Consider the following 23,389-nt stretch of genomic DNA (forward strand, 5'->3'; position numbering starts at 1 on the left):
AACGACAGCCAGCATCATGCACCTGCAGTGAAAATGCACTGAGCATTTGTTCACAGGCAGGGGCGCATGTTGAGAGGAAGGATATGGTAAAGCACCTCTCGGTGCCAGGAGTCGAGGGTGTGGACAGGACCACACACTTCTATAACCGATAGAGCTCTTAAAACTAACAACACTGTAGACTTTAGCCTTTAGACCAACATATAACGGGGAAACATAAAACAACTGAACCAATATGTACAGTTCTGATAGAAGATATATATATATACATAAATATACAAACATACTTATGTACATGAATATACATGTGTACACATGAAATACACAAATGTATACACACAAATGTATAGGTATATGTGATGGGAGGGAAAGGAGCCTAAGCAGCATGCATTTTTCTTTTCAATCATACAATTAAGACCTCTTTTTTCATGAAAAGTATGTGCGGACACAATAAAAAATCTTTAACTTAAACATTAATAAAAAAGACATCTTTATAAACATAACGCTTATGGGTCATTAAAAGTATATAAAAAAAATGAACCTTGACAAGAGCCAAGCAATTTAAGTTTAAAAAAATGTATTTGAAGTTTCAGAAACATATGTCTCTCGAGTTTTGAGGAACCCTGTTATCTATAAATGCAGAAACAATAAGTTCAAAACCCTGATTAGGTAAAAACAATTTTTTAAATGCTCAGGGCCAGGTCAGGACAGCATGAAAGCACTTAAAATAACTAGGCTGAACACTTGGGTTCATTTAAGGTTGGGATTCATTACTATGTGTTCAGTGAAATATCAAAATAACCAGAGAAAAAAGAAGGTCAGTTGATTAGATGGCTTGAAAATAAAGGCAAGTTTGTTTTTTTTTTATTTAGTTGTGCCAAGCATCACTGAGATGTTTGTGGCAAAATTAAACTTCAGACAAGAATCAGTTTAAAGTAGATTAGCAGAATTCTAATAAAGGAACACATGTAAAGCTTTGACTTGGACCAATAAAAGAAAAAAGCGAGGTGATTTTAGTCCCTACAAAGTTCGTCTACATCAGACATATCCCCAAAAACATCACTTTGGGGGGGGGGATTTATAGAGGAAGAAACTGCACCTCAGAAACAGACTGTATAATCCCATTAAAAAGAGATCAAGACAATATCTCAGACAAGTCAACATCCAAAATATAAACCACATTCACTGGGAATACAGTGGCGTTCTCAAAAACCAGTGTCATTCTTCTTCCAAGAGAAGAAAAGTCACTATCTATTTTATCTCAGCTATTTTTAAACAAATATTTGTTGCATAGAAAGTTAAAGAAAATATTTTACTAACTTCCAGATTAGTAATCAGTCTTGCATTTTTTACTTTTATTGGGTTTTTTTGGCAAAACAAATAACATATGCACATGATCATTCAAGCAGTACAAAATAGTGTAATGGAAAAAGACATTTTATCTTCCAACTCTGGCCCCCGGTTTCCTCCCCTAAAGGTAATCGCTCTCTTCAAAGCCGTGTCTGGGCATTTATGAGCATGTTTACACAATGATTATACACACACACACACACACACACACACACACACTTTTGGTGATTTTTGTCCTTGTTTTATTTTTACCCAAATGGTATATTTCTTTGTACCTTGCTTTTCTCACTTAATCATTCTGAATTAATACATATGACTATCCACCAAACAAAGTACGATAACTTGTTTAATCAGTCCTTATTGATGGTCATTTCATTATCTCCCTTTTTTGCTCCCAAACACTACCTTTAAACTAATATTCTTGTGCATATACCTTTATGCATAAGTCAGAATAAATATGTATGATAAATTCCAAAAAGGGAAATTGCTATGTCAATAGGCATGTGCATTTAAAATCCTGATAGATAATGCCAAACTGCCTTTCATAGAGATTGAATCAATTTATTTCTCTACCTTTAAAACCCACCTACAGTATAGCCACTCTCTGTGTGAAATCTCTAGAATCTTCACATACCAGAATTTGGTAGGAAGGTCCAGGATAGAATAATCTTTGGTTCAGGAGTTACATGCACTTATATGAGACATAAGTAACAAAGGAAGTAAAATTTAGTGCTCTGTAGACTTTTGTAATAGAAAAAAAAGAATGTAATACAAAAGAAACTTAGAAAAGTCAGATAAGAGAAAAAATAATTCACACACAAATATTTCAGTATGTTTCTGTTCATATTTGAGGTGATGCTCTGAAATGCCTGTGAACTAAGTTGGGGAAATTTTATCATGCCCACTTCCCACAGGAGAAAACTGGGTCTTGAACAGGTTAAGAGACGAATCAATGGCAAAGCCAAGAACCTAGGGCGTCCTATTCTTTAATGCATGTGCTTTTGCTCCTGACTAAAAGGGAAAGGAGAATGCATGGCAACTTTCTATTTTGATTCACTCTGCAAAGACCTATGATAACTTGAAATCACCGAAGTTGGATCGGGTGGATCCAAGCTAGCGGACGGAGAGACAGACGTGTGTTCACTAGTGTGATTTAAACCAGTCTGGCTTTCTCAAGATGAACCTGACTAAAGGCTGCCTCTACTAGGATTTCCTAGAAATGTCTGAAGTTGGGTTTAATAACTTAGATTCTCTAGAGAGAAGGCAGAAGGAAGAGGGCTTATTACGGAATGCTCTAGGCTTATCCTTCTCCAGAATTAAAACGTTCAAATTTAATCTTATACTTCTTGATTTAATCTTGTAATGGCCCAGCTACTTCCTGCCCACTCTGAAAAAAGTTTTGAAGAAAGGGTTATATTATAAAACAAAAGAAATCTCTAGGGCTTCCCTGGTGGCGCAGTGGTTGAGAATCCGCCTGCTAATGCAGGGGACACGGGTTCGAGCCCCGGTCTGGGAAGATCCCACATGCCGCAGAGCAACTAGGCCCGTGAGCCACAACTACTGAGCCTGCGCGTCTGGAGCCTGTGCTCCGCAACAAGAGGCCGCGATACTGAGAGGCCTGTGCACCGCGATGAAGAACGGCCCCCGCTTGCCACAACTAGAGAAAGCCCTCGCATAGGAACTAAGACCCAACACAGCAAAAATAAATTAATTAATTAATAAACTCATACCCCCAACATCTTCAAAATAAATTAAAAAAAAAAAATCTCTAATACCTATGCAATTTGGTAATCAGTCTTAACTGTAGAATATAAAAGAAACCTTAGAGTTCATCTAATCCAACACTTCATTTTTACAGATGAGAGAATAATCCCAGAGAGTGAATTGTTAATAATATAATAAAGTATAATTATTATAATTATTATCATTAATAAAGTATAATAAAGTATAATTATTATAATTATTATAAAGTATAATAAAGAAAGAAGAATGAACAAAACCCAAAGGTTTTAATCATAAAGGGAGGAAATAAATCATAAAGATCAGAGCAGAAATAAATGAAATAGAGACTAGAACACGAGAGAAAAGATCAATGAAACTAAAAGCTCATTCTCTGTAAAGGTAAACAAAATTGATAAACCTTTAGCCAGACTCATCAAGAAAAAAGGGAGAGGGATCAAATCAATAAATCAGAAATGAAAAAAGAGAAGTTACAACTGACACTGCAGAAATACAAAGGATCAGAAGAGACTACTACAAGCAACTATATGCCAATAAAATGGACCATCTATAAGAAACGAACAAATTCTTAGAAAGGTACAATCTGCCAAGACTGAACCAGGAAGAAATAGAAAATATGAACAGACTAATTACAAGTACTGAAATTGCATGTGCGATTTAAAAACTCCCAAGAAACAAAAGTCCAGGACCAGATGGCGTCACAGGCCAATTCTACCAAACATTTAGAGACGAGTTGACACTTAACTTTCTGAAACTATTCCAAAAAACTGTAGAGGAAGGAACACTTCTGAACTCATTCTATAAGGTCACCATCACCCTGATACCAAAACCAGACAAAGATACCACAAAACAAGAAAATTATAGGCCAATCACTGATGAACACAGAGGCAAAAATCCTCAACAAAATACCAGCAAACCAACTCCAACAATACATTAAAAGGATCATATACCATCATCAAGTGGGATTTATCCCAGGGATGCAAAGATTTTTCAATATCTGCAAATCAATCAATGTGATATACCACATTTACAAACTGAAGAATAAAAACCATATCATCATCTCAACAGAGGCAGAAAAAGCCTTTGATAAAATTCAACATCCATTTATGATAAAAAAAAAAAACTCTATAGAAAGTGGGCATAGAGGGAACATACCTCAACATAATAAAGGCCACATATGACAAACCCACAGCTAACATCATACTCAATGGTGAAAACCTGAAAGTATTTCCTCTAAGATCAGGAACCAGACAAGGATGTCCACTCTCACCACTTACACTCAACATAGTTCTGAAAGTGCTAGCAATCAGAGAAGAAAAAGAAATGAAAGGAATCCAAGTTGGAAAAGAAGTAAAACCGTCACTGTTTGCAGAGATGACATGATACTATACATAGTAAATCCTAAAGATGCTGCCAGAAAACTACTAGAGCTCATAAATGAATCTGGTAAAGTTGCAGGATACAAAATGAATGCACAGAAATCTCTTGCATTCCTATACACTAACAATGAAATATCAGAAAGAGAAATTAAGGAAACAACCCCATTTACCATAACATCAAAAAGAAAAAAAATACCTATGAATAAACCTACCTAAGGAGGCAAAAGACCTGTACTCTGAAAACTATAAGACACTGATGAAAGAAATCAAAGATGACACAAACAGATGGAAAGATATACTATGTATTTGGATTGAAAGAATCAATGTTGTCAAAATAACTATACTACCCAAGGAAATCTACAGATTCAATGCAATCACTATCGATTTACCAATTGCATTTTTCACAGAACTAGAACAAAAATATTTTTAATTTGTATGGAAACACAGAAGACCCCAAATAGCCAAAACAATCTTAAGAAGAACGGAGCTGGAGGAAACACACTCTGTGAATTAAGGTTATACTACAAAGCTACAGTAGTCAAAACAGTATGGTACTGGCACAAAAACAGACATAAACATCAATGGAACAGGATAGAAAGCCCAGAAATAAAACCATGTACTATGGTCAATTACACTACAACAAAAGAGACAAGAATATATAGTAGAGAAGAGACAGTTTCTTTGATAAGTGGTGCTGGGTAAACTGGATAGCTACATGTAAAAGAATGAAATTAGAACACTCTCTAACACCATATACAAAGATAAACTCAAAATGGATTAATGACCTAAATGTAAGATAGGATACTATAAAACTCCCAGAGGAAAACATAGGCAAAACACCCTTTGACATAAATCGCAGCAAAATTTTTTTGGATCTGTCTCCTAGGGTAATGGAAATAAAAACAAAAATAAACAAATGAGACCTAATTAAACTTAAAATCTTTTTCAAAGCAAAAGAAACCATAAACAAAATGAAAAGACAACTTATGGACTGGGAGAAAATATTTGCAAATGATGCTACTGATAAGGGATTAATTTCCAAAATACACAAACAGCTCATACAGCTTAATATAAAAAAAAGCCAAACAACCAAATAAAAAATGGGTAAAAGACCTAAATAGACATTTCTCCAAAGAAGACATACAGATGGCCAAGAGGCACATGAAAAGATGCTCAATATTGCTAAGTATTAGAGAAATGCAAATCAAAACTACAATGAGGTATCACCTCACACCAGTCAGAATGTCCATCAACAAAAAGTCTACAAATAGGGCTTCCCTGGTGGCGCAGTGGTTGGGAGTCCGCCTGCCGATGCGGGGGACACGGGTTCGTGCCCCGGTCCGGGAGGATCCCGTGTGCCGCGGGGCGGCTGCGCCTGCGCGTCCGGAGCCTGTGCTCCGTGGCAGGAGGGGCCGCGGCAGTGAGAGGCCCACGTACCGGAAAAAAAAAAAAAAACAAGTCTACAAATAATAAATGCTGGAGAAGGTGTGGAGAAAAGGGAACCCTCCTACACTGCTGCTGGGAATGTAAATTGGTTCAGGCACTATGAGGAACAGTATGGAGGTTCCTTAAAAAACTGAAAATAGAGTTACCATGTGATCCTGCAATCCCACTTCTGGGCATTTATCCAGAGAAAACTCTAATTTGAAAAAATACATGCACCCCAATGTTCATAGCAGCACTAATTACAATAGCCAAGACATGGAAGCAATTTAAATGTCCATCAACAGATGAATGGATAAAGGAGGTGTGGTAAACATATATATATATATATATATATATATATATATATATAAAATGGTATATTAGCCATAAAAAAGAATGAAATAATGCCACTTGCAGCAATATGGATGGACCTAGAAATTATCATACTAAGTGAAATAAGCCAGAGAAGGACAAATATATGATATCGCTTATATGTGGAATCTAAAAAATATGATACAAATGAATTTATTTACAAAACAGAAATAGACACACAGACACAGAAAACAAACTTATGGTTACCAAAGGGGAAAGGAGGGGAGGGATAAATTAGGAGTTTGGGATTAACATATACACACTACTATATATAAAATAGATAACCAACAGGGACCTACTGTATAGCACAGGGAACTATATTTATCTTGTAATAAACTATAATGGAAAAGAATCAAGATATAGATAGATAGATAGATAGATAGAATCACTTTGCTGTACACCTGAAACTAACACAATATTGTAAATTAACTATACTTGCATTTTTAAAAATGGTTAAAAAACTATAATAAAAATGATTCATTCAATACAGTGAATTTTCAACATGCAATCAGAGCTCATTAATGGACTTACCCCGTACACATGTTGTACAGAAAAGAGAATAAGTACAAGCAACCTACGAAAAAGCAAAAACGCAGATTAATTTAAACTGCTGGTTTTAATGCAAAACAAACTAAAAAGAAAAAGAACACAAGAATTAACTCCAGAAACCTTTCTTTTTAGTTTCCAATAAGGCTACTGTCACCAGTTGATTGTCACAAGTGATAAGATAAATGTTATCCTCTCTCTGGATGTCATCACTATATTTCCTCCTTTTAATCAGTCAAGTACTCACAACCTTTGGTGTGGTCCTCATTGTGCTGGGTGCGGTGGGGACACTTGGAAGGTGAGACCTGGATGGACGGATGAGTGGAGGGAGACGACCCTCAGAATGAAAACTAGAGGAGAGCTGGAAGGAGGCAGCTTTGTCCAGGAACTGCTGCAAAGACTAGTGTATCCTGGATGCTGTTAAGTGGAACCAGCCAGAAGGAGGGAGGATGGAAGAAACCTAACCGGACTGGGGAGACGGTTTGGGAAACAATATGAACAAGTCAGGGGAGAGTTAGGTAGTTCAGGGTCTTATAAGTGAGGCAGAAATCCAACTGGGGTAACATCATTATTATATAGAAATTTTAACGGGAAAGATGCAACCAAAAAAAGACTGAATGTGTGCGTCCTCCCCCAATCCATATGTTGAAATCCTAACCCCCATGTGATAGTATTGGGAAGTGGGGCCTTTGGGAGTATTAGGTCATGAGGGTGCAGTCCTTGTCAATGGGATTATTCCCCTTCTAAAAGGACCTGGAGAGCTCTCTCTCTCAGTCCTCCCATGTGAGGATACGATGAGAAGCCAGCAGTCTGCAACCCAGAAGAGCGTCCTCACAAAAACATGCCCATGCTGATACCCGGATCTCAGACTGTCAGCCTCCAGAACTGTGAGAAATAAATTTGCATTGCTCATAAGCCCCCGAGTCGATGGTATTTGTCACAGCAGCCTGGAGTGACTAGGACAACCACTCAAAACTGCGTATGTCTGCCTCGGGCGATGATTGTCCAAAAGCTTCCACATCCATCATCGCCCTGAATCCTTAAAACAGAGCTTGGATGGAAGGAGAACAGGGGCCCAGACTCAGGCTGTGATCCCTCTGCCAGCCTTCTCCCTTGTTTCGTGTAGAGCCGTCTCCTCTCTGAAACCTCCTGTCCAAAGGAGCCTTACTTCTCCATCCTCGGCTCCTTCTTCTTGCGTTAAGATGCTGATAAGCATCACAGAAACCTACAGAGCCGTGCCTCTGCGTGAGACCCAGGCTAGGAGATGGGAGACTGGGGGTGGGTCCGGCCCACACTCACTGGCCTCCACACTAAAGTCCCCCTTCTCTGTGACCCTTCTCTTGGAATTCATGACAATTCCAGTAAAGGCCAGGGTGGCATTTCAGTGTAGTAATGGAGTAAATCAGAAAAGAAAAAGGGGAAAGACGTGTTAAATAGAGGGAATAAACTGTTTTAAATCAAAGTATTTACAACAACTGTTGTTTAATCAGGTCGTTATCACTTTGGACATTTGTAAATAAGGACAGGTTACATCTTATAGCAATTTTGGCCTCCGTATATATAGTCTCATTAAAACTGTAGGCAGGGTAGGTTTTTCCACATTTTACACCAGAGCAAACTGACTCAGAAATGTTGGATAACGTGCCTAAAAGGCTGTAGGCAGAGTGGCTCGGAGGTGGCACTTCAGACAGATCGGAATCCCTGTGACTGTCCCTTCTCCCCCCACCCCACCCCCCATTTGTTCCTCCTGCTGCTTAGTATATTTTAAAATAAGGCAATTCCTTTTTTCTTTTAATACAGCAGGTTTTTTTAAAAAATAAGGCAATTCTATTTTTATGTTTCTTTTAAAATTAAAGTATAGTTGATTTACAATGCTGTGTTAGTTTTAGGTCTACAGTAAACTGATTCAGATATATATATATACACACATTCTTTTTCAGATTCTTTTCCAATATATATTACAAGATACCGAACATAGTTCCCTGTGCTATACAGTAAGTCCTTGTTGATTATCTATTTTATATATAGTAGTGTGCACCTGTTAATCCCAAAGTCCTAATTTATCCTTTCCCTCTCTTTCCCCTTTGGTAACTATACGTTTGTTTTCTATGTCTGTGAGTCTGCTTCTGTTTTGTAAATAAGTTCATTAGTATCAATTTTTTAGATTCCACATATAAGCGATATCACATGATATTTGTTTTTCTCTGCTTGACTTCACTTAGTATGATCATTTCTAGTTGCATCCATGCTGCCGCAAATGGCATTATTTTATACTTTTTTATGGCTGAGTAATATTCTATTGCATATATCTACACCATATCTTCTTTATCTATTCATCTGTCGACGGACACTTAGGTTGCTTCCATGTCTTGACTATTGTAAATAGTGCTGCTATGAGCACAGGGGTGCATGTTACCTTTTCGAATTAGAATTTTCATCTTTTCCAGATATACGCTTAGGAGTGGGGTTGCTTTTTTTTTCCTTTAAAGAACAATTCAAAATGAAGAGTACTTTGAAGTTTCCTTCACATTCACTCCAAATAAATAAGACTTGGCTGCATTTCTGAAAGAATTGCGTCCTCCCTCCCATCCCCCTCTCTCCCTTCACTGCCCATCAATACATGTTCATCAGCTCCAAAACTTCTCACATTTTTCACTATTTAACATTTCCCTGTCTTAATTCCCAAAATTTTTTTTAGTCTCCTCCAACAATCTCATATTAGTTTCCTACTGCTGCTGTAACACATGACCACAAACTCAGTGGCTGAAAACAATACAAATTTATTCTCTTATGGTTCTGGAGGTCAGAAGTCTGAAGTAGGTCTCACTGGCAGAAGATCAAGGTGCTGGCAGGGCTGTGTTCCTTCTGGAGGCTCCAAGGGAGACTCAGTTTCCTTGCTTTTTCCAGATTCTAAAGGCTGCCTGCATTCCCTGGCTCACGGTCCGTTCCACCTTCAAAGCCAGCAGTGACCAGCTGAGTCTCTCCCTTGCTGCAACCCTCTGACCTCTGCTCTTTTCATCACATCTCCTTCTCGACTCTCACTCTTCTGCCTCCCTCTTTCGCTTCTAGGGACCCTTTTAATTATACTGGGCCCACCCAGATAATCCAGGATAATTTCGCCATGGCAAGGTCAGCTGATTAGCAACCTTAATTTCATTGACAACCATAATTCCCCCTTGCTACATAGCAGAGCACGTTCAGAGGCTCTGGGGATTAGGGTGTGGACATCTCTGGGGGTCTTTATTCTGCCTACCCCACTCATGAAGTGCATTGTCCTAACTCTTCTAGTTATAGGGACCCTGCTGCTCTGGACATATGAGAAGGTTTTTGCCATTCAAACCCAGTGAATAGAAGAGCAAGAATCTGTGGCCTTGTGCATCCTCCCACTGGGTGATCATGTGGGTGCAACTGGCGGAGAGGAGAGAGGACTGCTGTTTAATAATAAAAATGAATCACAGAATGGCAGCAGGCATAATCCATAGATTTCTGGAATAATTGGGCTTGTTGACATGTGAAGCATTCAGATAATTTACACCTGCAGAACCAACCTTTAGGGGAAATTATTAAATAAAAACCAGTGATCGTACTTGAGGACACTCACCAGGAATCTGTGGCCAAGGGCTTGATCCACCTGAAAGAGCGCCTTACCAATGCCATGTGCACGAATTACTTCATAGTCAAATCTTGGTACTTAAAAAACATTCTGCCACTCTTCTCTTCCAGAAGACTCTCATCTACAAGTGAGGTTCTATGTCCTGGGTTTAAAGTCTGTATATGTTAAATATAAATATATCTCTTAAAACAGAGTATGCATTAAAATGTTGAAAATAATTACTTTCATCATTCAGAGTTAGTGATGGAAATATTTTCTAAAGGGGAACTTCAACAGTGTTTCGACATAACAATCTTTTCTTAGCAATGGTTAAACTGAACACTTAATTTTTAATTCTTAGAAGTAAAAATATTCTCAAATTCTTTACAGCGTAAATATATTTTTGAGAAATGAAAAGATATATGTATGTAATGCTTGTACAAAAAATATTGCTTCATTTTGCTAAGGGGAATTTTCTTCTATTTAATCTTTTCTCTTAAAAATCCAAGCTACAATTCTTTCAAGTGCTTTTTTTATTTTTTCAAACTAAAAAGGAATCCCCTAGTATAGAAATACACATTTTGCCTACATACAGCAAATACATATAAACATGTTTTTATGTAAAATGGTACAACATTCTGGCAGGTCGTCAAAAAGTTAAACATAGAGTTACCATATGACCCAGCAATTTCATTCCTAGGTATATACCCGAGAGAACTGACAACATATGTTCACACATAAACTTGTACATGAATATTTACAGCAGAATTATTTGCAATAGCCAAAAAATGGGAACGACTCACTTCAACTGACGAATAGATAAGCAAAACGTGTTACATCCATACAATGGAATACTATGCGACCATAAAAAGGAATGAGGTACCAATCCGTGCTACAACATGGATGAACCTTGAAAACCTTATCCCAAGTGAAAGAAATCACATACTGTATAATTCCATGTATATGGAATGTCCAGAATAGGCAACTCCATAGAGACAGAAAATAAATTAGTAATTATCAGGGGTTGGAGAAGGGGAGAGTTGGGGTGATGGAAATGTTCTGGAACTGGATAGTGGTGATGGTTGCACAACATTCTAAGAACACTAAAAACCACTGAATTATAAACTTTAAAAGAGTAAAGATGGTGTGTTTTATTTTGTGAACTTTATCTCAATTTTAAAAAAGAAAAAATATTTTGACTCAAAGAACTGTATGCTTTGATAAAAGATCTCTTTGGCTGAACGAACTGAAATGTCTCATCTTTAAAACTTTGGCTTCTCTGAAGACCTGTATCTGTAAGAATTGGGCAGAGAGAAGGAACCTGGGAGTGTAGAATGTTACAAACTATTTTTAAACTTCTGGATAAAATCTGGATAAACTAACTCAGTGTTGCATTTATGAAAGACTAGTTTTCCAAGTAAGTGGTGGAACAACATTCCATGATAGTTTCAAAACCAAGTAGAAACAGAATCACTTTGAGTACCTAGATCTTCTCCCATCCCTAAATCCATCACTTTAAATATTTTTTTACTTGCATTCCAGAAGCAAGTCTCAGTAAAACAAATTATTGTTTTATGAGGAATACAGAAATTGGTTTGAATCATTCAAAATGTATTTGATATTTTAAACAAATAGGAAACACAGTCAAAAATTAAAGAAAACCAGAGGTATCTGCATTTTAAACAAAAAATAGATACATCATGCAATTAGTCTCCAGACGTGAAAAAGCATGCATCAAGGGGATTTTGTTAAAATAGTGTGTTGCTGTGGTCACCTTTCAGAGGAAGAATGTCTGATGGTGGCCCTAACACCTAGGAGTGTCTCAGTACATTTTAATTGAAAAGATGGCTGGGTGGATAGATGGATGAATGGACAGCTGAACCAACCTGCAGGAACCTAACTGGTCTCCCATTAGTCAGTGGGACTGTCCAATGTGAAAGGACATTAACTAACAGTGAGAGGACACTGCTATGCTGGGAGTAGCCAATGCATTCCCATCACCATGCACTTAGAGTTACTATATAAGCTCTATGACAATAGGGATTTCATCTGTTTTTATTCACAGGTTTATCCCCAGTGCCATAATAGTCTCTGAAATATAATAAGTACCCAATGTATATCTGTTGGATGAATGGACTTATAGAAGACACTCTGGGACCTTTCAAATGTGAATCAAATATATTTAATAGGGGATGTAAGATTAGGCTAATTTTGAATATACAAGAGGGTAGAAGGGGAGAATGAAGGAGATGGAGAGAAAAATCATAATGGCATTGGAAGAAGTAATGAGAAACCAACACTTACTGATTATACGTAGGACCCTCTGCCTAGAGTGTTGCCCACAATCAAGTCATCTCTTTTCATCACAGTTTAGTAAGAAAAGTATTATTTTCATTGTGTAAGAAAAGCAAACTGGGGAATTCCCTGGCAGCCGTCCAGCGGTTAAGAACTCTGCGCTCTCAATACCATGGGCCAGGGTTCAATCCCTGGTCAGGGAACTAAAATCCTACAAGCCCCGCAGCATGACCGAAAAAAAAAAAAAAAAAGGACATTGGATCAGTTTAATTAATTGTGCAAAGTTGCGGAGCTAATAAATGGTAGAATCTGGATTTCTGGACTCCAACATATGTCCCTTCTCCCAACTGACACCCCAGCCTTCAGACTTTTCTGCTCTCAAACTCCCATTAGAATTTTGAAAAACCGATTTGAACCCACTATTCCTTTTTAAAAGTTAACATATAAAATCTTTAATCTTTTTTTTTTTTTTTTCGCGGTACGCTGGCCTCTCACTGTTGTGGCCTCTCCCGTTGCGGAGCACAGGCTCCGGACGCGCAGGCTCAGCGGCCATGGCTCACGGGCCCAGCCGCTCCACGGCATGTGGGATCTTCCCGGACCGGGGCACGACCCCGTGTCCCCTGCATCGGCAGGCATACTCTCAACCACCGCGCCACCAGGGAAGCCCTCTTTAATCTTTTTATTGCAAGGAGTATAATTTGGAACATTGTAAATGGTTACCTATAAAATAAAACTGTTGCAGCACTATTTTAGCTGTAGCCAGTACATCACAATGCCAGGCAATCTGATTTTCACCATCATCAGTATAAAATATATGCACACAGTTTTTAACATTATTCTTCTTCATGATTTTGTCTTTGCATTCCACTCCCCCACATATATCCTTGTGCGATATAATTTTATACTTGAAAATCATATTGATCACTACTGCTCTGAAACAAAAATACATATAAATTCGATATTTTTAAAATTTCTTATGATCACAAATCTCTGAATCTTAAAAAAGATTTTTCTCCCGGATTGACTTATTGTTATGATTATTGGTGGTATATGATTCATCAAAGACATAACTAAATTTAAATCTTTATAAACAATTACTAAACATTAAAAGTGAAATTATATTGGAAATGTCATTGGCAATGAAAGAAGTGGGCTCTTTTGTTTCTCAATTAGTTTATTTAGCTCTAGAGTAATAATACTTCTTACTGGAATGAGACAGGTTCAGCAACAATGTTACCTCCATTTTAATTTTTAAAGCTGTAAAGCCTAATAAAACTTATTCACAAAGTTCAGAAGTTGTGAATGGAAGGAATTTGTAACACAAATGTCACTCAATTCTGAGAACTTCTCTTGAGTTGTGTATCAAAAGCAATATAGAATTTATCCTCAAGAATCATTTTGAAAGATCTACCAGTTGATAGAGTCTTCCCTCAATCGTGATGAAAACAGAAAGTGGGAAACCAACTGGCCCAGGGGATGTGCAGCCCAGAGGGTAGATGCTTTCTGTTCTCAACACCCTTCATCCAGCCCCACAAACAGTCTGGACAAAGCAGGCTGGTAACATTTGGGATGGATGGGGCAGAGGGATGGGGTGGAGGTATGACTTTCTTTTGAAAAGTAGAAGGACAGTTGTGAAAGGGGTGGTGAGATCCTAGTCCAAAGGCCCATTTTAAGATAGAACAATCCTAAGAAAGAATATCTGTAACACCTGAGAAATTAATTCCTTTAATTACTTGTCCAAGCTGCTTGCATAACTTTTAAGAATCTTTTGGTCTCCTAAGGGTACATGTATCTCAGTCTGGGGCTCTCTGCTTTAGACGAGCTGCGAAAAGGAAAACCACTGCCTTGTTCACTGTTTTACCTAGAGCAAGCCTAACAGGACTACTTGCTCATCCCACGCATCTGTCTAGCCTGAAAACAAAGCTACAGAGGAGTCGCAGAGACTTTAGGACTGCTCTCCAGCCTAGAGTGCAGCTCCTAGGTCACAGCTAAGTAAAGGCCCATCTGGCTGTCAGCTGGACACCGCAAACAGCAGTGTGTACCGCGCTCTACAGTTCCCAAAAGGCTGTCGTCACACATGGTACCCACAACAGTCTATACGAGGATTTCCTTTGTTGCAACTGCCTGTGTTAAGAGCAAAAAACCTTTGGGCTCAACCATGCTTTTGATGACACCGAATAAAAACACCCCATCACTCAGAACAGCATCCCTCTAACCTACCTTCTCATAAATAAAAGGCTGGCATCACATAGGAGTGGCCAAGACAGTATGTTTCTAATTGGAGTCTATCAAAAAAAAAAAAAAAGCCTAAACAACCCAAATGCAATGCCACTAAAACATATAGAAACAACAGCTTTGGGAGAATGCCTACCTTGGAAACTTTTTCAAAACTTCTGTACCTTTCAAAGGGTATGCTTTATTCTACCAACTGTTATTCTCAAGAAGGGAGTGTTGAGTGCTATGGAGTGCTGTATCAGAGCCCCTTAAGTCCCTACCTTTGGCTCTTAATTGGGGGCATGACCAGGTTTTCATCACCTGATTCCATCTCCCCAGGCACACAGAAAGTTGGGGAATAACCAAAGCTTGACCCAACCCAGAGCTTGGCTTGGTAACACGGAACTCTGGGCCAGAGGATGGTACAAAAACATCTTCTGAACCAGTCCTCTGAAATTAGGACACTGAGAGAAGAAAGGGAGATGAGGGAGGAAGGATGCATCCAGTATATCCTGAAGTACAGCCAGGCGTTAGAAAACTGGGACAAGTCAAGGCCAAGTGCAAGCCTGAGTTTAGAGGAAACAGATAAGCTAAGTAATCAGAAAAAGCTGTTTCCAAGAGAGGAAAATGCAAAAAGAGAAAGACAGATGGTCTCATGAGAGGATGAAAAAATCGGCTCCTTCCTGCGAGCCCCCCCAGTTCCTGACACAGTCTTGCAGTCAACTCCCTTTTCTTGAGCGAATTGACCTGTGCAGCTGAGTCTGATAAAAAGCACTGTTCTCATCACAGGCTCACCAAGGCTGGGACATACCTCAGGGAGCTCATTTGAAGCCACCCACCCCCAACAGGGAAGCTGAACGTCCGTGCCCCGGGCCTTTGACATCCGTCTCCCTCACTGACCAAGTCCATAGGCTCTTGCCCAGCACTGGGTTTATATCGGTAATTTCTAGCATGCATATTCAGCAGATATCATTGTGTTCTCTTCCTCCAACTCCCTGGGATTATTTTTTTTTCTTCACTCCTTTATGAAAATTCCTGGACTCCAATTCCCCTGGGACTGCTTAGGAGTCTGTGCCCAAAATTTTCCAAAGGCTAGGTCTGGGAACAGGATCTGAGATCTTCCGAATCATTCTCTGTACCATGGGGAATTTGTTTTCTCTGCAACCCAATCTTGAATAGAAATACACCGTGCTGGAGTTCTCATCAATTGGGGGATGGGCAGGGGGCAATGGCTAAGATTGGAGGACCAGATAAACAGGAGACTGAGGAGTGGAATCTTCCAGTCACAAAAGGTAGCAGAAATATAATGTCTTTTCTTTTCCCAAGTAACATTAAGTCTCTGAGCTCTTTTTAACAATATTTGTTCTTTCAGGGAAATCATTTCTTATTAATTCAATGACTACATGGTCTTTCCTTTGACTTTCTGACACTAATAAGCTATCTGAAGACTCTCTTTCCAAGCCTAAATTTTTTGGATGGTCTGAACACCCATTTTTATATACCTTTATCTTTCCAAAATAGAATTCCTAAAGGCTCAGCTTTTGTAAAGATATAAGCAAGGGGCCTCAGGGGTTAGAAAAACGCTCCCAGAAAAAGAATGGCATGCCTGGTGGCTGGATATCTACTTTGAGGCTTATGCTTTCCCTGTTAAGAGATCACCTGACCTTTTCCCAACATCCAAGTTGGTTACTTTCTAAAACCCCGTATCTTTGGGTTGACTCCACCGGCAGACTTTCAAAGCCTTCAGGTTGATTTCAGCTTTTTAGCGAAAACAGTCAATCCCGTCAAACATCACAAGGTTTTTAAAGCAAGTCACGAATCTGTGTGGTCCATGCGCTACTGGAATGTGGCTGGAGCATCATGTTCCCTGAGAAGGAACCGGGAAAAACTTGAGAACTGCTCAAGTAAATTCTTGAGAATATCTCTAAGTTCCAACGTGAGCTCCAATCCAGAATGTTGCTGGATTCCAGCCAGGCTTGCCCCCGCCTTGCCTTCCCTCTAGGTTCAGCTGAATTGTTTGAGAGTGCTGCACAGGCCTCAGCTGACCTTGGAGTTGACTTTGCCAGTCCAGGGCCAAATGGACCATATCTCAGCTAATCCACCATTGTGCCAATATAGGCTTTTATTATCATTTTTCTCCATGAGGTCTCCTCCCAAAACCAACAGAACATTTGACCACAGTCTTAATAATGTCACCACGTGGGAAACACACGGAGGTGATATAGGTTCACACAAATACACAACTGACTTTCAAAACCAGATGTTCCCTTTACCTCCAAGTTAAGAATAACATTCTTAACTCAGAATGCTAGGTGTCTCTTGTCAAAAGCACTACTCCCCCAGGTTATCCTTGGTCTGTGATTTTACCTGCAGGGCAGGGGTAGAGCGACTCTGGATTCCCTAGACCTTTCAGACCTCTGAGAGCTGCCTTTGGAGTAAGCTCTGGCAGTAACAGCCCTCGATTCCACTGGGAAGTGCCCACCCGCAACCAACGTACTGAAAGGCTCGCATTTGCTTTTGATGACATCTTCCCTCCTCCCTAGAGACCCGTTGCCTTCTCCTCCTGGTACCTTGTGGTCTCGTGGTGAGGGACTGAAAGCAGGACTGTAGAGTTACAAAGACTTGTGTTCAGCTCTTGATCACTTACCAGTATAACCCTGAGCAAGTTTGTTCCCACTCCGAGCTCTTGATTTCTCAGTATGTAAAATGAATGCTTGAGAGAATTACTTGAGTCACAATCCGTGCCTGGCACAGTCTCTGGCATGTGGTAGCAGCTCGATAAATGTTTATTTCCTTCCTTCCTAATTTGCCATGCAGGCAAAACGAGCTCCCGATAAATTAGAGAAGGGTTAGAAAACTGGGAACTGGGGCAAGCCTGGCAGACCTCAGGAGGGGGGGCAACACTTGATCTGGGAAGGAAGGAAGATCTGGGCAAATGAGAAGGAGAAATAAGCTGTGACCGTCTCTCCTAAAGTACCTTTTATAGCGTCAGGAGAGGTTATCCAGAGGGATGACTCTTCAGTTGGTGTAGAAGGTACACAGGGGGACAAGTCTAGTCAGAATCAGAGTTACCTGGACTCTGAGAGGACACTTAGGAAAAGGTCAGTATCTGGTTTTAGCAACCAGAGAGCCATCATCATCTTCCTCGCCGTAAGAAATTATAATAAGCAGCATTTTCAGCAGGCAACTTATATGCTAAGCCCTGTGCTAAAGGTTTAACACAGATCTTCAATCTTCACAATAACCCCACAAGGTAAGTAATATGACTATGTCCTTTTACAAATAATGACAGTTAGTATGAGACATTTCCAGGGCTCAAACTCTAAAGCTTCCCTTATTAACCACTACACTGCACAGCTTCAAAATTCATGAAAATTCATGGGTAAGTTTCGGGGAATTCATCTCCGGAAAGAACAACTTTAGCCTTCAATATAGTAGTAGCAGGGAAAGTCACTTATAAATGCAGCAGTGCACTGTGGAATAAAGACACAGACCTACTAGAGGATGGACTTGAGGATATGGGGAGGGGGAAGGGTAAGCTGTGACAAAGCGAGAGAGAGGCATGGACATATATACACTACCAAACGTAAGGAAGATAGCTAGTGGGAAGCAGTCGCATAGCACAGGGAGATCCGCTCGGTGCTTTGTGACCGCCTGGAGGGGTGGGATAGGGATTCACTTTGTTATAAAGCAGAAACTAACACACCAATGTAAAGCAATTATATTCTAATAAAGATGTAAAACAAAACAAAACAAACAAACAAAAAAAAACAGTGCACTGCGATACACAGACATTCTGTTTCCTGTGAATCCCAGAAAACTAGAGTTCTCCTGTGAAGGTCTTTACGTTTGGAATTTCAACTCTAGAAACTCGTATAGGACAGTTGGAGATCTTAAGGCACCATTTCTAACTAGATTATAGGAAAGTTAAAGCATTTCAGGCATTTCAGGCAGCTATGTAAGCCAAAAAAAAGAGAAAAAGAGAGAGAGAGATTTCACAAAAGTGTTCAAATGAACTTTTAAGGTTAAACAGAAATACTGGGGCAGGTGTCCAATTGGTTCCAAGAGAGGAGAAAAGCTTTGTCTCGGTGGGGAAGGAAAACCGCCTTGGTGTGAATCTTGGGCCCTTTCTAAGGAGAGCTTAACCACCTGCTTTTCCTCATGGTTGCATCCTGTCTTGTGCCCACCCCCGTTTGCCTTGCTTCCAGCAGGAGTTGGTTCTAGAGACTGAGTCTCCTAGTGGCTTCCTCCCTATAGGACAAGACCTGGAGCTAGACTCCTCTAGGAATCCTTCTGCCACTCTGGAACCTAATAAAAGATTCAAGGGCATCCCTCAAACCTGGGCTTCAGAACTATGCCATCCCATAGTCTGCTACAGCCCATAAAACAGTCAGTGTTTCAGTGTCAAATTTACACATCGGAAAATAACTGAGCAAAGCCAAGAGAATGTGTACTGTGTACTGGATACGGATGTCATGTGGGCAGAATGGCCAAGACAATCCGTGGTTGGAAGTTTCACAGAACCATAAAGAATTCCATTATTAAAGTAAGATTACTTCCCCCACTAAAATTTGAAAATGAGAAATTTTTGAAACTTCAGAAATTAAGGATAAGAAGAGGTCTATGTTAAATTTTCACAACTACAACTTTACACATATGGGAATGAAACAAAATAATACACAGAATCTTAACTACATAAGAAAATTACAGGATTTGTAAATTCAAATCCACTAAATATGTAATAACGGTTAAAATTTAAAGTGATTTTCTATTAACTAGCCTGGCATTAAGCCAAAAAAAATTTTTTTGGGAATCATCTCCATATAACTTTGATACAACATAAAAAACACCTATGATTATTATTCATTCAAGAAATATCTGTCAATATATGTCAGTTTCCCATTTTGTATCAAATGCCATGCTAGGCACTAGGCACTCTGGATACAAAAGTGAATTTGATTTACCTGAACTCAATATTCGGTAAATCAAATTTTCAACTTACTGAATATTGAATTCAATTTGAATTCAACTGAATTCAAAAACTCAATATTACTTTTAAGTAGATTGGGTAAAGTTAAACATGCATATTATAATCACTAAAGTAACCACTAACAACAATGCAGAGATATAACTAGAAGTCAAAAAAAATTTAAATGGAACTAAAATATATTTGATTAACACAAAAGAATGCTGGGAAGAAGAAAAGAAACAAAAAACAGATGAGATAGATAAAAAGTAAATGGACAGATGGCAGACCTAAAAACAACTATAGCAACTACATGAAAATGCACTAAAAACTCCTATTTAAAGGCAAGATATTGGATTTAAAATAGAAAAAAGAAAAATCCAAGTATATGCTGCCTACAAGATACACAATTTAAATTAAAAGACACAAATAGATTGAAAACAAAAGGCTGAAAAAAGATACACCACACAAACCGTAAGCATAAGGAAAGAAGATGAGCTATATATATATATCTTAAGGTAACAAGTGGATTTATTTACAGAGAAACACACTCCACAGACAGAGTGTGGGCCATCTCAGAAGGTGGATGAGCTATATTAATAGTACATAAAAGAGACCTCAAGATGGGAAGTGACAATAATGATCAAAAAGTTAATATATCAGAAATCTATAAATATTACAAACATATGGGCTTAAGAGCAGAATTTCAAAATGCATGAAGCAAAAACTGAAAAACTAAAGGGAGAAATAAATAAATTCTCAAACATAGTTGGAGAATAACTCTTCTCTTGGTAATTGATAGAACAAGGTAGAAAATATCAGTCAAGACACAGAAGATCTGAACAACACTATCAACTACCTTGCCCTAATTTATTTATATATAACACTACACCCAACAACCGCAGAGTATATATCCTTTTCAAGTAGATATGGTATGTTCACCAAGATGAACTAATTATATGATAAAACATAAAACAAGTCTCAATAGATTTCAAAAGACTAAAATCTTGCAGAGAATTAAATTAGAACTCAACAATAAAACATATAGGAAAGTTCAAAATATTTAGATATTAATCCACCACAAGTAACCCATGGGCCAAAGAAGAAAATATTTTGAACTAAATGATAATGAAAACAACATATCAAAACTTATGGGATACAACCTACCCAGAGCAGAGAAAGAAACTAGATCTATAAATGTGTACGTTAGGAAAAGGGAAAAGTCTAAAATCAATTATAAGTTCCTATCTTAGGAAACTAAGAGAAGAGCAAATTAAGCCTAAAGTAAAAGGTAGGAAATAATAAAGATAGAAGAGGAAAAATCAATAAAGGAGAAAATACTCAAGCAATAGAGAGAAATCAATAAAACCCAAAGTAGTTCTTTGGTTTTTTTTGAAAAGGTAAATAAAATAGATTAACTTGACAAATTACCAATGTCATAAATGACAGAGAGGAAACCACTACAGATATATAGACAAATAAACTTGGCAATGTATAAGAAATGAACACATTTCATGAAAGACGCTAATTATCAAAACTGGCACAAAGAAGCAATAGAAAATCTGAACAACCCTATAACAGTTAAATTCATAATTAATTAAATTTGTAGTTAAAAACCTTCCCCAAGGAAAACTCCGGGACCAGTTGGCTTCCCTGGTGAATTCTATCAAGTATTTAAGATGGAAATAATACCAATTCGTCACACGCTCTTTCAGAAAATAGAAGAGAGAACATTGGTCAACTCATTTTACAAACTTAGTATTACTCAGGTACCAAACAGACAAGGATATTACAAGAAAACTACAGACCAATATCTTTAATGAACATAAATACAACACTCCTTAACACAATATTAGCAAAGCAAATTACATATTTATGTAAATACGAATGAACTAGGATAGCATTAGCTGTTTTTCAAAAGAGCAATAAAGTTGGAGGACTTATATTACCTGAGTCCAAGATCTGCTATAAAGCTATAGTAATAAGAACAATATGGTATTGGTAAAAAAAAAAAAAAGAGATGTGTAGATCAATAGAACAAAAAGGTCCAAACAGAGATGATCAAATGATTTTCCATGAAGGTGCCAAGGCAATTTAATAGAAAAAGTCAACAAATAGTGTCGGAACAACCCGATATCCATACAGAAAAAAATGTCAGAAAATAGATCCTTACCTAACGCCATACTCCCAAATTAACTCAAAATGGATCATGGATCTAAATGTAAAAATACTATAAAAGAAGGAAACACAGAAGAAATCTTTGCAACGTTAGCATAGGTGAAGATTTCTCAGATAACAGGAAAAGCACAAACCATAAGGAAAAGGTTGATAAATCGAGCTTCATCAAAATAAAAACATTTGCTCTTCAAAAGACACCAATAAGGAAATGAAAAGAAAAGCCACAGAACGGGAGAAATATTCAAAATATATACATCTGGCAAAGATCTTGTATCCAGAATATATAAGTAGCTATTATGACTCAACAGTAAGAACAACAACCAATTTTTTAAATGGGGAACAGAGCTGAGCAGACCCTTCACAAAAGTTCTCTGGTTAATAAGTACATGAAAAGATGTTCAACATCTCTAGTTATTACAGAAATCAAAAGCACATTAACTGCCACTGTGTAACCATTTGAATAGCTAAAATTTAAAAAGTTGGCAATACCAAAAGAAGGCACCAACAATACATGGAGGAACTGGAACTCTCATACATTACTGATGAGAATGAAGATACAGCTACTTTGGAAAACTCTTTCTTTTATGATTAAATATACATCTACCCTATGGTCCAGCCATTTCGCTCCTAGGTATTTATTCAAGAGAAGTGGAAACACATGTCCACACAAAGGCTTGTACAAAAATAGTCATAGTAGCTGTATTCTAGTAGCCCCAAACTGGAAACAATTCAAACGTCCAACAGGTAAATGGATCTTTAAAAAAGCGATGTCCATACAATGGAATTTTACTCAGCTATGGAACAGAGCAAACTGCTGATACACATAACATGGATCAATCTCAGTATTGTTCTGTTGAGCCAAAGAACGCAGACACCAAAGGGTACACACTGTATGACTCCATTTACATAAAATTCTAGAAAATGCTAAGCAACCTACAGTGACAGGAAACAGATCAGTGGTTGCCTGGGAATGGACAGGGAGTGAGAGATGGACTGAAACGGGACAGGAGGAAACTTCGGGGAGTGATCGAAAAGCTCTGTATCAGGATCATGCTATTGATTTCACAGGGTGTATGCATCTGTGAAACTCCATGAATTGTGTACTTTAACTAGGTACAGATTTTGGTACGTAAATTAAACCTCAATAAAGTTATTTTTAAATGCCGCACTTACTATATTAAAAAAATTAATCTCTGTACCTGCCCTCAAAGGCCTTGTAGTGCGGAAGAGTAAAATACATGACACTGTTTCTGTGATACATAATAAAGGTCTGGACAAAGGTCTTCACAGAGACCATGATCTTTGACCTTTGATCTAGGTCTCAAAATTCAAGGG

The 23,389-nt window shown here is 38.2% G+C and overlaps 1 protein-coding gene across 1 annotated transcript in view; it reads right to left on the reverse strand.

The window, feature by feature from the left end:
* Positions 1-10,466, reverse strand: part of COL4A4 (collagen type IV alpha 4 chain) — a 120,339-nt gene extending 109,873 nt beyond the window's left edge. Inside the window, exons 1-2 of the mRNA XM_007467929.1 lie at positions 10,411-10,466; positions 6,795-6,837 (exon numbers count right to left, since the gene is read on the reverse strand). Of these exons, the coding sequence (XP_007467991.1) occupies positions 6,795-6,837; positions 10,411-10,466 (99 nt within the window). The remainder of the gene's footprint in view (positions 1-6,794; positions 6,838-10,410) is intronic.
* Positions 10,467-23,389: the final 12,923 nt, after the last annotated feature.

The sequence above is a fragment of the Lipotes vexillifer genome, unplaced genomic scaffold (assembly GCF_000442215.2).
Source record: "Lipotes vexillifer unplaced genomic scaffold, Lipotes_vexillifer_v1.1 scaffold367, whole genome shotgun sequence".
Lineage (NCBI taxonomy): Eukaryota > Metazoa > Chordata > Mammalia > Artiodactyla > Lipotidae > Lipotes > Lipotes vexillifer.